General features: G+C 37.7%; 2 protein-coding genes across 3 annotated transcripts in view; one reads left to right on the top strand and one right to left on the bottom strand.

Annotated features, from left to right (window-relative positions):
• The first annotated feature begins 5,363 nt into the window (after positions 1–5,363).
• On the top strand, positions 5,364–9,243 carry LOC109243840. 2 transcript variants are annotated; one of them, XM_019410841.1, is made up of 4 exons: positions 5,364–6,227; positions 6,759–7,298; positions 7,395–7,468; positions 8,939–9,243. In XM_019410841.1, the coding sequence occupies exons 1-3, from the start codon at positions 5,418–5,420 to the stop codon at positions 7,425–7,427; spliced, it is 1,383 nt and encodes a 460-aa protein (XP_019266386.1). In that variant the 5' UTR covers positions 5,364–5,417; the 3' UTR covers positions 7,428–7,468; positions 8,939–9,243. The 2 variants fall into 2 exon arrangements, with proteins under 2 accessions (XP_019266386.1, XP_019266385.1); XM_019410840.1 differs by lacking the exon at positions 7,395–7,468.
• Positions 9,244–14,376: 5,133 nt separating this feature from the next.
• LOC109243833 overlaps positions 14,377–17,830 on the bottom strand; it is a 7,386-nt gene continuing 3,932 nt past the window's right edge. Inside the window, exon 3 of the mRNA XM_019410832.1 lies at positions 14,377–14,476. Within this exon, the coding sequence (XP_019266377.1) occupies positions 14,378–14,476 (99 nt within the window). The 3' untranslated portion in view covers position 14,377. The remainder of the gene's footprint in view (positions 14,477–17,830) is intronic.

Here is a 17,830-nt window from a genome sequence, read left to right as displayed (position 1 = left end):
ATACTCACTGATAAAAACCTGCACTGTAAACCAGCAATAGAACTATACCACGATATAACAGAAAAGAATATATGAAATGAATATGCAAAACAATAATTGAGTGCTAGCAAAGATCACAATTTAGCCTCTTCCAATACCTCGACCAATCTTTCCCTTAGAACGAAAACCAATAAACCACGACAGTCACTTCATAACTTTCATAGCATAAGGAATGTATTCAGATATTAAGTCAATTACACGGCAACACCCTTCGTACTTTTATCTCTTCCTCACCCAATATATGTATAACAGTACCAACCGGATGACAGAAATACCGATAACAGGAATTACAAAGTAGAAATACGCAAGTAGCAATAATGAACGAGGATATACATGTGGACAACAGTAATAGACTAGGCGGAAGGCATATGAATAATGACAACAATTGGAAGACACGGAGTATCAACTTCAACTAACTAGCATGGTGGAGGCCTAGATATAGGTATAACAAATAAGAAGGGAACACATGATCTTTACAAGTTAACAAGTAGAGGCATGAATGACTAGCATGGTAGAAGGCTTGTACTAAAGTGCAACAAAATAGATACGACATGAATGTAATTATAACATCAGGAAGTTGGCATGGTATTTGCAAGTTAGGCAAGTAGAAGGTATGAGCAACTCAACAACAATTGAGATAGAGATCAAAGACGGGACAATAGCAACAAGTCACATCAGATCTATAAGTACGACAATAACAGCTCAAGGTAAAGGCATGAACGTATACACGGGGAACATATATCACAACATAATGCATGTCCCTCATCCTTGCCAGCACGGAAACACCCATCGTGCCATGAACTCACGATAATATAAAAGCATGACAATATAAATGAAATGGCGGGGCATCACCCTTCGTGATTTACACTCACATAACATGGCACGGTATCACCTTTCGTGCTTTACACTCTCATAATTTGGCACGGCATCACCCTTTGTGCTTTTACTCTCAAATGATATGGCACGGCATCACCCTTCGTGCTTTACACTCACATAACATAACACGGCATCACCCTTCGTGCTTTACACTCTCATAATATGGAACGACATCACCCTTCATACTTTTACACTCTCGTAACATGGCACGGCATCACCCTTCGTTCATTACGCTCTTCCTTACCAAGCATATGTATATCAATGGCAAACAAGGTAGGAAGCATAAATAACATCAAGGAGAGTCTTTAAAAGAATATTCCAAATGAATCTCAATCACAACTTTTCAAGCCAACAATAGTTCAATAAACCCTCAAGAACCTTATTATTCAAGTGTTTCAACAAATCTCACGAATGATCTTCAACACGAGTATAGAATCTAGTATCTTAAGAATATCGGCCGTAGCAATGTATTATTGATTAATCATAGTGATGACCGAATTAGACACATCAATGTTTTCTCAGAATTCCGTCAAATTTGATCAAGTTATAATAAACTAAGTCTTGGTTTCTAACATTTAATTCTATATTCTTAGAATCTATGAGTCAAGTAAGGCATGAAGTAAGAATGTCACGTAATTCTACAAGACAAAATTTATAACATAATTTACCCCTGATCATGGTTAACCCTGGCACATGCATATATGCTCGTCACCTCATATATGTATCACCCCCGCATGTAGCAAACAATGTCAAATAGTAGGAAAAATTGCCTCAACAAAGTTAGGCAAGACGCTTACCTCAATTCGGCTAGCTCAATACTCAATTAGCATTTTCCTTTACAAATTCACCTCCGCCCGGCTCAATCTAGCCAAAGACGACTTAAATACATCACACAATGCAAGAGAAAATAATTTCAATTAATAAAGCTATGACCTTTATATAATTTCTAAAAAGTCAATAAAAGTCAACTCTCGGGCCCGCTCGGTCAAAACCCGGGTCCAATGGTAGGTCTAGACTACCCAAAGCCCCACGAGTCCAAATACGTGTTTTGTTTTCAAATTCGAGTCCTATTAGACTCTCAAATCCCAAATTTTCATTTTTCAAAACTTTGACAAAATCCCCAAATTTTTCCCTAGATTCTCATGAATTTGATGTTAAATCTTATGTATAATTATGAAATGTAGTTGAGGAATGATTAGAGGTACTTACCCAATAATTTGGTATGAAAATCTCTTCACAAAATCGCCTCCCATCGAAGCTAGAATTCAAAATATAATAAAATGAAGCTAAGTCTCGAAATTCTCAGCTATATGTAGGCTGCAGATGTCGCATTTGCGACATGGGGTTTCGCAAATGCGAACCCCGCAAATGCGAACAACTCATCGCAAAAGCGAAGTTTTGAAATTCTCTGCTGCCTTCGCAAATGCGACCAAAGAGGTCGCAAATGCGAACACTGGACTTTCGCAAAAGCGATCAGTTGGTCGCAAAAGCGAACTAACCCAGCCCAGGCCTTCATCACAAATGCGATACTGAGTCCGCAAATGCGAACTCAACATGCTTCGCAAAAGCGGCATTTCTTTGCAAATGCGAGTCCCTTCCCCAGTAGCCCAGCTTCGCAAATGCGAGGCTCTTCGCAATTGCGATAGTCGCATTTTCGACATAAACATCGCAAATGCGATGACACCAGTACCAGCACTCAAAAATCATGAAAAATTATTCCGAAACCAATCCGAAACTCACCCGAGCCCCCGAGGCTCCAAACCAACCACGCACCCAGTTCCAAAAACACAACACGAACTCACTCGCGCGATCAAAATATCGAAATAACCTTAGAAAGCACGAATCTGACGCCAAAACGCATGAAGATCAAAGTTAACTTCAAGAACTTCTACAATCGCAACCAAGAGTCCGAACCATATCAAATCAACTCCAAATGGCACCAAATTTTGCAGACAAGTTCTATATGACGAAATGTACCTACTCGAGACTTCAAATCACGCATAACAACTTCTAAACGATGAATCGCACCTCAAGTCAAATCAATGAACTTTAAATCTTCAAACTTCTACAACCGATGTCGAAACCTATCAAATCACGTCCAATTGACCTCAGATTTTGCACACAAGTCACATTTGACATTACGGACCTACTCCAACTTCCGGAATCAGAATCCGACCGTGATATCAAAAAGTCCACTCCAGATCAAACTTCCCAAAAATCCAACTTTCGCCATTTCAAGACTAATTCGACTACGGACCTCCAAATTATAATCCGGACGTGCTCCTAAGTCCAAAATCACCCAACGGAACTAAGGAAACCGACAAAACTCCATTTCGATGTCCAATGCTAAAAAGTCAAACTTGATCAACACTTCAAACTTAGAGCTTAAATCTTGAAGTTCATTCTTCCAAATCGATTCCGAATAACTTGAAAACCAACACTGACGATTTATGCAAGTCATAATACATCATGCGGAGATACTCGAACCCTCAAACTAGCGAGCGAAGTACAGATGCTCAAAACGACCAGTTGGGTCGTTACAGGCTGTGGCAGAGGCCGTGGCGGAGGCTATATCGACCGCGGGTTTTCCTGGGATTCCAAAAAATATATGTAAGAGTTGTTGTTTTGTCTATCTTTATAGGCTGATAATACTAACAAAGATAAAGTGATTAACATTAAAAAGAAATCTATTCGTCATATGTAACATTTGTCCATTTGCAATTTTGATCAGCCGATTTATTGAATAAATGATTTTAAATTGGATAGAGATTCATAACAATGAGACTTAGATCCCAGAAGGCTCTGCACCTCTAGATAATTAACTATACTATATACTCCAAGACTTTAGTAACTGTAGATTAACTAACTTGCTTTGAGTAAGTTAACACACTAATAATCAAACAACTAATTAATTAAAGGATTAGTCACTTTGAAGCTATTCTCTAAAATTAATTAATTGTTTCACAAATATAACAGCTGCATTATGATTTATAAGTGGGAGCTGAAAGATAACTTAAAGATTCAATTCCTAAAAATTTCCTTGTGATGAACTTAAAGAGATACCATTGACTTGTTTAATTAATTAAAAAATCACATGAGCCACTCTATGAAGTAACCTTTACATAAAATATCTTGATAAGGAAAATTATACGTTGACCTAATTTGTTAACCTTAGTTTATTTTACAAAGTTAGGCAAATATTGAAGTAAAATGTCCTTTTCATTAATTATGTTAGAAGGTAAGTCAATAAATTTAAAGCAAAACAAAAATACTAGTATATATACTACTAGTAGCAAACTCTTTACTTTCTAAAAACGCATGGATAAAATATAAAGTACTACGACTATTTTGTATTTTGTGAATCACCTCAACTAATTTCATTTTATATTTTGGTATAATTATTTGGTGTTACAAGTTCACTGGCTCGACTAATATTCAGATTCACGTCACCGAGACTAATAAAAGGGAAAACACTCCCTATCAAGATTTCTCCATTCTCATGCTCGTACCCGAGAATTCTGATTAAGGAGGGATCATACCATCCCACCACTCCCTCTGAAATTAAAAAAAAAATAGTTTATCATAATTACATATTCTTTGAAATAACATTCTGACAGTGAGAAAAATACCATAGGTGCTTCGACATTAAATTAGTGTTTGTTATAAGAAAGGGTATATCACAAATACTTGGAAAGATGGGTTTAAAGATACCAAATTTTGGCTTTAGAAAGTCAGAACATGTTTAGAAAAGGTGAAAATAGTATGGGCTAGCCAGTTTTCGGACTGGTAATTAAAAAATAGTCAGCGTTCGTAAAGTTATTGAAAAATAGTCACTATTTTGCTGCAACACGGAAAATTCCAGCATAATATACTGGAGATTGGTGCACCTGTGTATGAACTTCCACTATATTATGCTGGAACTCCAGCACACGGAAAGTTCCAGCATAATATATTAGAGATTGGAGCACCTGTGTATGAACATTACAGCATATTATGTTGGACCAGTATATTATGTTGGAACTCCAGTATATTATACTGCAACTCCAGTATATTATGCTGGAAGTTCACATGTAAAAAATTCGAACTCCAATATATTATGCTGGAATATTTCCCGGATTTTGAACAGTATTTTCGTTCAGATTTATCTTTACATGAAAAGTGGCTAAATTTGGATTACTTTTGAAACTATGATTTTTTTTTTTTTAATTACCACTTATAAATCTGGCTATTTTTGAATTTCACCCTTAGAAAAGACACAAAATTTTTAGCCAAATAAATTAATACAAAGCCAATATGACAAATTATGTTAGGACATACATATCATTGTTAACTTCCAAAAGAAAAGGAGTCTATGTATTGTGTGTGTGTGGGGTGGTGGGTGGGGGCGGGGGGGTGTTTGCTTAAAACTTTGAAAAGAGAAAATAACTCATATAAGAATCAAATGATCATTGATTTATTAGTTTTCATTCAACAAATTCTCTCTACCTATTCTCTCATTAAAAATGTCTAAAATTGACAATTCTGCTGTCCTTAGTATTTGTAAAACAGTTCTAGTTTGTGGTTTAGTCTTATACGTGGGCACCATTATTTATTTCAATGACTCTAAATGTTCATCTTCTGATTTTTTCTCTCCCTTGAAACTCACTATCTCTCCTTCTAATTCTCAAACAAATACATTATTATCAAATGATGCAAAAACCAATAATGCCACAAATATTAGCCATCTTCTTTTTGGACTTTTGGGGTCAGAAAAAGCATGGCATCATAGAAAATCCTATGTTGAATCTTGGTGGAGACCAAATATTACAAAAGGATATCTTTTACTAGATTTTCCTCCTAAAGGTGATCTTTTACCTTGGTCAATAAATTCACCACCTTACAAAATATCAGATGATGTTCCAAAACTTGTTGAAGAAACCAAACATGTTGATCCAACTGTTTTAAGATTAGTTCATGGGATAATGGAGGTGTTTAGAGAGGAACATGAAGGTTTAAGATGGTTAGTTATGGGGGACGACGATTCTGTATTTTTCGTGGATAATATGGTTGATATTCTCGCGCAGTATGATCATACGAAATATTATTATTTTGGTGGACACTCGGAGTTTATATTGTCGAATTATTGGTACTCGTTTAATCAAGGTTTTGGTGGTGCTGGATTTATATTGAGTTATCCTTTGGCTAAAGCATTAGCAAATAATATGATGTCTTGTTTAAAGAGATATGCTCATTTGAAAGCTGCTGATAGAACTACAATGACTTGCATTGCTGATATTGGTGTCAATCTTTCTCCTCTTCAGGGTATTCATCAGGTAAATTTTTTTTAAAAAAAAAAAAAACAGACAAGAATCAAAAGGATAATGAGATGCACAATCATTAAGTAGTTATATGTTTGGATAAAAGTACTGAAAATAATATAAGCAGTTAATGTATTTGATTTTCTAACGATTAAAATGCCCTAAAGTTATTTACTGAAAATGTCAACTATTAGAAAGAATTTTTAGAAGGAGAATGATAAATGATGAAAAACACCCTTAAAGTATCTTCAAGGGTGTTTTCTAAAGAAGGGTATTTTGTGAAATTACAAAAAAAATATTATGAAAAAGATCTTGGTCTAACTGAAAGGTCTCTTTAACTTGAAAAATCATAAGTTAGGGGCGATCAACTTACAATTTTTAACTGATTTTGACTTTATAAACACTTAGTTTATAAATATTCTTGGTGTTTACCAAATACGTAAGTTAAAAAAAGTACTTTTCAGCCAGTCAAACCAGCTTATAAATTTACAGAAATACCGTCTTTATTTTATCTTTATTAATTCTTGGATATAAATTAATTTGCAGATTGATCTACGTGGTGATCTATCAGGATTTCTATCATCTCATCCAAAATCTTTATTAATGTCTCTTCACCATTTTGACATGGTTGAACCAATTTTTCCCTCTTTAGACCGTGCACACTCAGGATTTCATCTCTTAAATGCTGCAAATTATGATCAATCAAGAATGTTACAACAAACCATATGCCACAAAAGATCAAATAATTGGACATTTTCAGTTTCTTGGGGATATTCAGCACATATTTATGAGAAAATTATGCCTAGAAGTTGGATTCAAAATCCAATTGAAACATTCAAAACATGGAATAAAAGTCCTAATCCACCACATTATATGTTTGATGTTAGAAGTCCTTCTTTGGATCCTTGTGAAGCTCCACATGTTTTTTTCTTCAAATCTGTTGAGAAAACTCCAAGAAATGAAATTCTTACTACATATACTAGAGGATGGCCAAGAGGGATTGGAGCTTGTTTGTCTTCTGGAAATTATTCTGCAGAATATGTTTCTGAAATTCATGTTTATTCACCAGCAACAAAACGTATTGAGGTAATGTTCTCTACTTCCATAATCTCGTAATTTTGTATGATAATATTGTATGGGGGCTTTGGAGCAACGATAAAGTTGTTTTCGTATGACCTATAGGTCACCAGTTTGAGCCGTGGAAGCAACCACTAATGTTTGAATCAGGGTAGGTTGTCTACAGCATATCCCTTGAGGTGCGGCCCTTCCCCAGACCCTACATGACCGCTTTTCTACTTAAAAGGGTCAAGAAATTATTAGTTTACCATAATAATATATTTTGGCTCCGGAGACTTCATGAAAATAAGTAGAATCAAATAAGATCCATTCATAATTTGCTGTAACTTGCCAATTCAGGAAAGAGAATTAAAGAGATTAATTGAAATTAACTCAACATATGAGATTGCAATCATACAAAGCAAGAATATAAGAAAATAATTCTGCAGAAATTTTTATATATAGATAGAATAATATATTTATAATTTATTATAAGTTTGCTTCTGAAATAATGTGAGTGAGTTTGTGTTAAAGTATTTCTATTGCTTATAAATTAATTTAATGAATAATTTCTAGGTCAACAGCCATAAGTTGAAGAAAGCTAATAATTAACTTGCATTGATGTCTTAATTATAAACTAACATATAGCTCGTTGATTAACTCAAATGCATCTCCTTTCTCATTGACTTCTAGTTTTCTATACATTTTTCCAATTATAACATTAATCACCTTGAAAGGGCGAGAGATTAGGTTGATCCAATATAATTTATAGAATTTGAGGTTTATTCATTTTCTTTTTCTTTATAACGGTAGTGTCTGGCCCAGCTAGCGCGCACACTAATTTCACGGGATACCTACTACATCACATTAGTACACGTACCATGTAACTCTGTTCACTAAGACTTAACAGATGAAAAGAAGTAACTTAATATTTTAGTCTCGACATAATTCTGAACCTAAAACTTCATGGTGTTTTGATGTTTGTACATCATGTTAAGGACTAAGAGAAGTATTTCTTTCTTTAGGTTGGTATCAGTTTTTTTCTTTCTTTTTTTTCACAAACAGCATTTAGCATTATTAATTAATTAGCTTAATTTGAAAGTCAACTAACGTGCTATTAAGTGAAGACAACTGGAGTGAAACATGCTGTCTTTAGAGAAACCCCAAAGTATATTCTCCCTCTTCTAAAAGTACTTTAACAAATGGAGAAATCATAATAATAATAATAATAATAATAACAACAACAACAACAATAATAATAATAATATAGGATTCATCGACGATGTCGACATCGTTTTTAAGGAAGAAATATTAGAATACAGATGTAAAATGACAGACATAAGGGCAGCCTGGTGTACTAAGCTCCCGCTACACGCGGGGTCCGGGGAAAGGCCGAACCACAAGGGTCTATCGTACGCAGTCTTACCCTACATTTCTGCAAGAAGTTGTTTCCACGGCCCGAACCCATGACCTCCTGGTCACAAATATATAAAATGACAGACATATATATATATAAGTTTAACCGAAAAGCAGGCCAACCTCGTATATTCAAATTACAAAGTCATGATTGAAATTGAGGTTTTGTTCAATTGTGTTTGATTATGTCAAAAATCTCTACTCTGATCATTATGTTTTTATTAATGATTTTTTTTTCTCATTGTAATTTTCAGATTGATAGGTGTGAATGTTGTGATGTAATTCATGAAGCTGGATCAAATAAGGCTGAAATCAAGTATAGAGAGTGTTTGATGGATGAGATAATAGCTTGATTAATCCATAATATGCTGTTGTATAAGCATTTATGTCAATTTTTTTTTTCTTATTAGTATTTTTTTCCAAAAGATAATTGTTATGTATTAATTCAACACATGAAAGAGTCATGTAATGCTGAAGAGATATGTAACTTTTGCACACATAAATATGTAGCTTATCTATTTTTTTTAAACGGAATTTAATAAATTTTTATTTTTATTCACATCGAAAGATCGAACAATCATCTTGTGTCTTTTACTTACATTTTTAGTTATTCTCCTCAAGGAAATAGATACATAAATAGAAAAAAAATTAAAAGTTATCGTAAATGCAATCACATGTATAGGATATAATATTAGTACATGAATTGTGAAGAAAAATTTCACTGTCTATGTTGTACTTGAGTTATAGAGAAGAAAAATAGCTCCAATGATTAATGTAAAATAGTATTTTCACCTTATCAAAAATCTTCAACAAATGAATAATGTAGCATAGTATTGGAGTCCTAACTCCTAACCATTGCACCTCTTCGTTTTTAATTTTTTCTTATACATAACAAATTTTATATATTTATTTAGTTATTAGATCGGTTACCAATATAGGTTAGATCGTGCTCCAATCATTTTATGCAGGAATGAAGGTGCTCTTGGCTCGACATCATTGGTTCTATTTCATTAGAACCCCTAATTAGTCCTCATTCTTGGAAGGTCGTTGAATTTTATTTGTTTTATATATTCATGAGGCATCTTCGATTAATTATATTAATGTTGTGTAGGATCCGTCTAAAGGGGAAATGGTCCTTATCTGCAGAGTTTTTTTAAATCCTTAGGACTCAAATTCGAGAATTATGACTAAGGATAGAGGAATTACATCCATTTCGCCGTACCACTTAGTGGTTGAAAGATCAAAATAGCACGGGCTAGTCAGTTTTCGGACTGGTCATTCAAAAATTGTGATGACCCAAAAGGTCATCTAGTGTTTTAGAGTCCAATTCGGGGTTCCGAGGCCTTCAAAATTCCCTATTAGTTCTTCTCGATTTGTGCGCAGTCCGGGCGCATTTCCGGAAAGTCTTTATGTGGAAATTTGAGAAATTAATAATTTTTGCCTTTAAAAGTTAATTTTAGTTGATTTCGGTCGACATTTTGAGTAAACGGACCCGGACCCATGTTTTGACGGTCCCGGAGGGTGCGTAGTAAAATATGGGACCTGGGTGTATGCACGGAATTGAATTCCGAGGTCCCTAGCCCGAGAAATGAATTTTTGATAAAAATTGTTAAAACTGTTATTATAATGGTTTTGAGAAATTGGTTACTAGTTGATCTCGCTGGTATCGGACCCGTATTTTGGTTCCAGAGCCCGGTACAGGTCCGTTATGATATTGAAGTCATGTCTGTTGAATTTGGTGAAAACGGAGTTTATTTGACGTGATTCGGACCCTTGGTTGAGAAAATAGAAGTTTTGAAACTTTCTTGAAAATTTCATCCAATTTGGTGCTAAATCCGTAGTTTTAGATGTTATTTTGGCGATTTGATCGCACGAGCAAGTTCGTATGATATTTTAAGACTTGTGTGCATGTTTGGTTTGGAGCCCTGAGGGCTCGGGTGAGTTTCGGATAGGCTATAGAGTGTTTTGGAACTTAGAAAATTTTGCTGGTATAGCTGAACCCGTTGCAGGCCTCTGATCTCGCAGAACACCACAGGTCCGCATTTGCGAGGCCTTCATCGCAATTGAGAAGGAAGGTTGGGCCAGCAGTTATCGCATTTTCGAATATTTCTTCGCATTTGCGAAGTAAAGTGGGAAGGGGCAGTGATCACAAATGCGATCATTTTGTCGCATTTGCGGAGGTTCATGTTCGCAATTGCGAACATTTCTTCGCATTTGCGAAGGCAGCAGGACTGTGAAGGGCTTCGCATTTGCGATAGCTTCTTCGCATTTGCGAAGCTCAAGTCGCAAATGCGACATCTGCAGCTGATAACTTTGGACTTAGACGGGATTTTTCATTCATTCTCCCATTTTTCAAAACCTAAACTTCAATAGGCGATTTTCCAAGGGCTAGTTCTTCCCCAAATCATAGGTAAATGATTCTTAACTCATTTCTTTCAATCTATTACATCTTTTTACAAGATTTAATCCTAGAATCTAAGATTTTTCATGGTGGAATTGGGTGTTTTTGGGTAGAACTTAGGAATTTCGAAATTTGGGGAGTTGGACCTCAAATTGAGGTCGGATTCCAAAATAAATTGTATATTCGGGCTCGGGGGTAAATTGGTAATCGTGTTTTGGTCCAAATTTTGGGTTTGGACCAAGCGGGCCCAGGTGTTGACTTTTGTTGACTTTTTCCAAAATGTCCTAAATTGAATTTCTTGCAATCGCGGGTAGTTCCTAAGGCTTAAATTGAATTGTTTGATTGGTAATTGCTAGATTCTATTGGCCTGGAGGCTAGTGTGAAAGGAAAGGTGGTGATTGAGCTTTGAGTTTGGCCGTGGTAGCGAGGTAAGTATTGTGGCTAACCTTAGCATGAGGGATTAGGTATTGTTGCCTTATTTGCCATGTGTTTGGTTGTTGAGTACGACGTATAGGTGAGGTGACGAGTACTTATACGTTGTTGTCGAGTCATTGCATGCGAGTTAGTCTTATTCTTCTAACTGTTGTACTCTTTGATCATATAACTCATGTTTAGACTTGTTATTCCATGTGTTGAGCAACTCTTATCATGTTTTACGAGATTTGGTACTGATTGAGTATTAACTCAAAATTGAGGCTGGTATTGTGGAATTAAATATTGAAGTAAGACTGATTCTTGATATTTCTATCTCCCTGTGATTATTATTCATTGTCTTGGTGAGGGAGAGTGTTAAAGTACGAAGGGTGATGCCGTGCGATGTTTTGTGAGTGAGTGATAATGCACAAAGGGTGATGTCGTGCCATATTTTGTGAGTGATAATGCACGAAGGGTGATATCGTGCCATGCTATGAGAGAGATAATGCACGAAGGGTGATGTCGTGCCATGTTATGAGAGAGTTAATGCGCGAAGGGTGATGCCGTTCCGTTTCTATTGTTTCTTATGGTGAGAATGAGAGTAAAAGCACGAAGGGTGATGTTGTGCACTTGTTTGCTATGTTATTACTTTCGTTGGTGCAAAGCATGATATTTACTGCGTTTCTTAACTGTACTATCTTCAGGATTTGATATTTCCCTCAGCATGTTTTCCCCCTTCCCGTTATTATCTGCTAAATTTCCGTTTGTTGTTATTTTCTCGTATATGATTTAACTGCACAGGTTCATGTTATTATCGTGTCCTAGCCTCGTCACTACTTCGCCGAGGTTAGGCTCGGTACTTATCAATACATGGGGTCGGTTGTACTGATACTGCACTCTGCATTATTTTGTGCAGATTTCGGTACTAGACCGTGTTGATCTGAGTTGGGTTGTTGCCTTCAGTCCATCAGGAGACCCAAGGTAGATCTGCCGGCGTTCGCAAACCCTGGAGTCCCCTTCCATTTATCCTAGTTTCCCTGTTTTCTTTTATTTCGAGAACAGATGTATTTTCTTTAAACCAGTATTTGTAGTGACTCTTAGAAGTTCGTGGATTGTGACACCAGATTTTGGGTAGTCGTATATTAGTTTTTGGATTATTATAAATTTCTGCACTTCTTTACTTTATTTTTGTTTAATTATTGTTATTTACTATTTTGGATAGCGGTTAGCGTATTAGATTTTTATCGGTTGGCTTGCCTAGCATTTTGAAAAGTTAGGCGCCATCACGATCCCGGCTAGGGGTGTGCATTCGAATCGGTTTATCGATAAATCGAATCGATTATTTGTTATCGAAATCGAAATCGAAAAAATCGAAACCTTATTGAAACGATAACGATAAGCATATGTACAAATCGATAATCGATAAGTAATTATCGATAAGGGTCAAAATCGAATCGATAAATCGAATGCACACCCCTAGACTGTAGACACTTGTTAAATGAGTAATTACCTATTTGTGTAGATTAATATTACATACAGAATGTATATATATTCCGCTACTATTTTGAAAGCGGCTATACAATATTATTTTCCCTAATCTATACCCTTTCCTTTACCCTAAGTCCCTTACCCTATTATTTCCTCTACCACATTTAAGGAATGATCATATTTAAAGATCAAGGGAATGAAGTTCAAATTAATGGAAAATAGAATTAGCCGTGATGATGTGTTTTGTTTTGTTTTTGTTTTTTTTATACCGTTGGAGTGTTGGTGGCATACATTTGATCCCTTACTTTAGTTTTGTTGCATGTGCTTGTTGACACAATTTTTATATTATAAATGGTGTTCGTCTTATTTTAGCTTCTTTTTGTCCATATTAGTTAGGTGCGTTTATAGCGATATACTTTCCGTGGAATCCCGCAAAATTTCTTATTGGTGTAATCGATAACCGAATCGATAAGCCCCCAAAATCGATAAATCGAAATCGAAAAAATCGAAACCTTATTGAAACGATAATGATAAGCATATGTACAAATCGATAATGGATAAGTAATTATCGATAAGGGTCAAAATCGAATCGATAAATCGAATGCACACCCCTAATCCCGGCGGTGGAAAATTACGGTCGTGACAAAAATAGTCAGCGTTTGCCAAGTCATTGAAAAATAGCCACTATTTTGCTACAACAGAGACCGGCTTAGCATAATATACTGGAGTTCGGTGCACCTGTGTATGAACTTCCAGCATATTATGCTGGACCGGTATACATTGCTGGCTCCAGCACAATATACTGGAACTCCAGTATATTATACTGGAATTCCAGTATATTATGCTGGATTATTTTTCGGATTTTGAACAGTGTTTTCGTTCATATTTATCTTCACATGAAAAGTGGCTAAATTTCGATGACTTTTGAAAATGTTGCTATTTTTGAATGACCACTTATAAATCTGAATTGCCTATTTTTTCACCTCTCCGAACTTCAGTTATCAACATAAACTTAGGGTATTAGTACACCAACAATTTGGTTATTAGTATTTCTTTTTTGTAAGTTATGTTTTCTTTATAGCCAACTATATTTTTTTCCTTATTTTAATATCCTTTATATTAATATTTGTCATATATTTTTATTCCAGCTCCACATCTATTTCTTTTTCTTTTAGAAAAAGGTACGAGAAAGATGAAGATCCTAAGTGGCAAGTGTAGTTGTTCATTCAATGAAATCATAATAAAAATAACAACATTCCTTTGGAGATAGTTGCCAGATATGTATGAATTTGAGCCATTCAAAATACTATTGTTTTTTCTATTGGAAAAATTGGTAAAAATGAGAAAAATAAATTAACATAATTGCTTTTACAATAATGTTATGGATTGATCAAGCTATTATCTCATCTGTCTTACACTCTCTATACTTGACATCAGCTTTATTGGATCCAACCTCATGAATGATGTCACAACATTCACATCTATCAATCTGAAAAAAAATATAAATAAGAGATCAAATAATTAAATAAAAGAATAGTGGTTAGAATATAGATTTGTTTGTAACTAGTGGTTTAATTTAGATGGCTATAAATTTATTAATATACTAATATTTCTTTATGAATAACGTCGATATTCATCGACGAAATCGACGCAAAAAATTTGTCCATTTTTGTTCAAGAATAATTTAATTCGCCGTCTGCTTGAAATCAACTTGTTATTATTTATTTTATCAGCATAGAAAGAAATGTGCATATCATTGTTTTCTATTTCTTGGTTTATATTGTTTGCTCAAAAGTTATTACATATCTTGTGAGTGTAAAACAATATAAATAATCACGGGAAAATCATAGCAAATTGTAATAATCCGTTGGACCAAATGAAAGAAACGAGAATAAGTGCTCAGAATTAGGGGGAGAAACATTCGAAACCTTTATTGATAATATTTATTTGGTCTGCCTCTCCAAGAAGAGGTTCAGAGCCTTACAATGGTGTTTTCTCTTCTCATAAGATGGGTATATTTTTCCCTTCTCTCTCCTGTCTATAGTGGTGAAGAAGCAGCCCCCCTTTCTAGGGCTTCCACTCTTAATATTTATAGATGTGAGCTTCGTGAGCTGGCAATAAATGGCCGTAGCCACGCTGAGGTTCCGTCCCCATGGGGAAATGAATGGGCCGTGCCCTCGTAGATTAAATCGGACAAGAGTCGAATCCTCTTATGAATAAGTGGCCATACCACTTATTAATTATGAATTAGCTCAAGACGAGATTAACTCCGTTAATTACCGTGAGGTCAGATTCTGACCCATACAGTTAGTCCCTCCGCTTATTGAGGTCGTGTTTCGGCTGAGCTCGATGAGCGGATTTCATCGATTGTGATTTGAAAAAACTCGAATAAGGGGGGTCGACTTATTGATGGCGGCGGCCTTAGCCGTTTATACGTTGGAGATGGTCGTAGCCTTTCATATATTGGAGAGCCTTTCATATATTGGAGAGCCTTTGGAGAATGAGTATGCGCCGGGTACGTATTTGGTCACGTCCAAAATTTTGAAGGCGTACGGCGCATTCTTTCAGCGTTCGCAGGCCGTTGCGATTATTCTGACGGCGGGACGTTGGCGAATGCTGAGAGGCCGCTTTGCGGAGCTCGTCATAATGACGCTTGCTTCGGCAGAATTGAACCGTTTTACGGTTGGTCGTGCAGTTAATGATGGCTATTGGGTTTCGCGAAAGCCATTTATGTTGCCTATAAATGTGGGTTGAGGCATTCATTTCTCATATCTTCATTGTTCATCCGAGAGAGATTCTGAGGAAACTTTTTCATTTCGCTAATTCATCTTCTCCTTTCTTTCCTTTGATTGTGATAGCATTTGTCTTTAGTAGATCAACAATGGCAGGCAGTTCTTCCCACGATGCTCTTCCGATAGATTTTCCGGTAGTTGAAGGACCATCTCCGGCAATGGGAGGTGCAGAACAGATAGAGTCCGGAGAAATTCCGTCGGTTGACGAGGTGGTTCCTNCTTCGTTGGGTGATTTCAGGCTTAGAGGCGTGTTCGGATTATGTTTTGGAGGTCCTAGCTTAATTAGGCTTGAAATGCCGAAGGTCGAATTTTTGAAGTTTCCGGTTTGATAGTGTGATTTTGATGCCCGGAGGTCTGGCGATTGATTTCACTGTCGACGGTGGAGAGGAACCAGTGGATGAAGCCCCGTTAATGGGGGAGATTGGGATGGCCCGATTACGGGAACAGGGGGTCGTTCCTACCCATGCAGACATTGTTCTCGCTAGAAGCGAGGAGAGGGTCCACACCGATCGCAGGGGATACTGCGTTTTATACGCCTATCCTTTCAGGTTGGGGTTCAAGATCCCGCTCCCAATGCTGGTGGTGGATTTCTGCCGTTATTACGGGGTATGCCCGGGTCAGCTCACTCCTTCCCTCTACAAATTGTTGGCAATGTTCATCAAGTACGCGGAATTGGCCCGTAGGGAGGTCATGCTGCAGCATGTGCTGAGTCTCTACGCTCCCCAGAGAGTCCGCGGCACCATGATTCAGTCGTGCCCTCGTGGGTCGAGGGGCCTGGTCATGAGGTTGGATGACGAGGTCGACCCTCGCCCTTTCGAGCACTTCTTTTATATCAGGACCAAGCACCTGGTGGCGGATGCTACTGGGTTCCGAGAGGCTTGGAACCATGCACGTAAGTTCTTTAGTGGTTGAATTCCTTTTTCTTTCCCTCTTTATGATTTGTGATCATGGGCGTTAACTCGTGTCTTTTTTGTAGCTGACAGGTCGCCGCCGGTCCCATTGTCTTGGATACGTGAGTGGGTCGAGGCCGTACTCCCTCATACGCGGGGGATACGCACATGGGCGTCTTTTTGGGAGAGGCATGGCCGTAGGCCCGTGGCAGGTAAAAAATTGATTTCTTCTTATGTTCCGCTTTGTTTCGACTCTATTCATCAACCTTGTTTTCTTGTGATTAGGGAGGGCACGCCGCGTCAGGGCCCCTCAGTTGGCCTTCCGTCGGCCTGGTGCGGTTGCTCGGCTTACTGCAGCGCCGGTGTCGCGCTCAATACCGAGGGCGGCATCAGTTGAATCTTCAGCGATTTCTTCTCCTTCGCGGACCCGACTTCGAGGCGAGGGGCCATCGGGGGTTGTGCGCCCTAGAGCGGAATCGTCATCAGATGGGGAGGAGGAGAGGCCGTTGATAAGGCGTAGGGTTGCGTTCGCGCCGGCTCCTCCTGTGGTAATTAATTTGGACTCCCCCCCGGCGGACGCGAAGAGGAGTGCGGCTGCGGCGCCTGCCCTCGAGGGCGGACAAACAATGGGGGTTGCCCCGGTTGGCTTAGGTCGTGATGATATCGTCGCTTCGGCGACTCAATTGGTGGTTCCAGTCGCTGAGACGGGGGGTAGTTCCTCAGCGGCTGCTAATGTGGGTGAGGCCAACGCTCCTTCGGCGGCTGTGGCGGGAGGAGATGCTGTAGGGGGTGAGGATGAGTCTGAATCCGACTTGGATCCCGACGATGTCCGTATGTTCCAGGAAGGCTCCACCAATTCAGCGGTGCGCGCAAGGGGCGATCTCGCTTCATCGAGGTTCCCACGGAATTGAACTTATTGCTCCAAGGGGAAAGCTTGGTGCCGCAGTTCGAGCTGCTATGCTCGGAGGCCGAGAATGCGTCGTTGAGGGGCGTTACTGATGACGGACTGATGAATGAAGTAGCCGTGATGGGCTTGAGGGTATGTACTATTACGTCGGTTCGCTTCTTCTTTGCCTAAGTTTATTCTTTTATTCTAATCGTTTGTCTTTGCTTTGTAGTCTTATCTGTTGGAGGTGGAGAGCATCCGTCGAGCCAAGGTCC

The sequence above is a fragment of the Nicotiana attenuata genome, unplaced genomic scaffold (assembly GCF_001879085.1).
Source record: "Nicotiana attenuata strain UT unplaced genomic scaffold, NIATTr2, whole genome shotgun sequence".
Lineage (NCBI taxonomy): Eukaryota > Viridiplantae > Streptophyta > Magnoliopsida > Solanales > Solanaceae > Nicotiana > Nicotiana attenuata.
The sequence above is the reverse complement of the archived record's forward strand: the minus strand, read 5'-3'. Positions and strand labels throughout refer to the sequence as shown.

What these genes read in the sequence shown, in the direction of transcription:
- LOC109243840 (XM_019410840.1), top strand. Translation starts at nt 5,418, where the DNA reads ATGTCTAAAATTGACAATTCTGCTGTCCTTAGTATTTGTAAAACAGTT. An exon ending in CTCTTCAGGGTATTCATCAG is followed by an intron (nt 6,228 to 6,758) that starts GTAAATTTTTTT and finishes ATTAATTTGCAG; the next exon opens with ATTGATCTACGTGGTGATCT. An exon ending in CAGCAACAAAACGTATTGAG is followed by an intron (nt 7,299 to 8,938) that starts GTAATGTTCTCT and finishes TGTAATTTTCAG; the next exon opens with ATTGATAGGTGTGAATGTTG.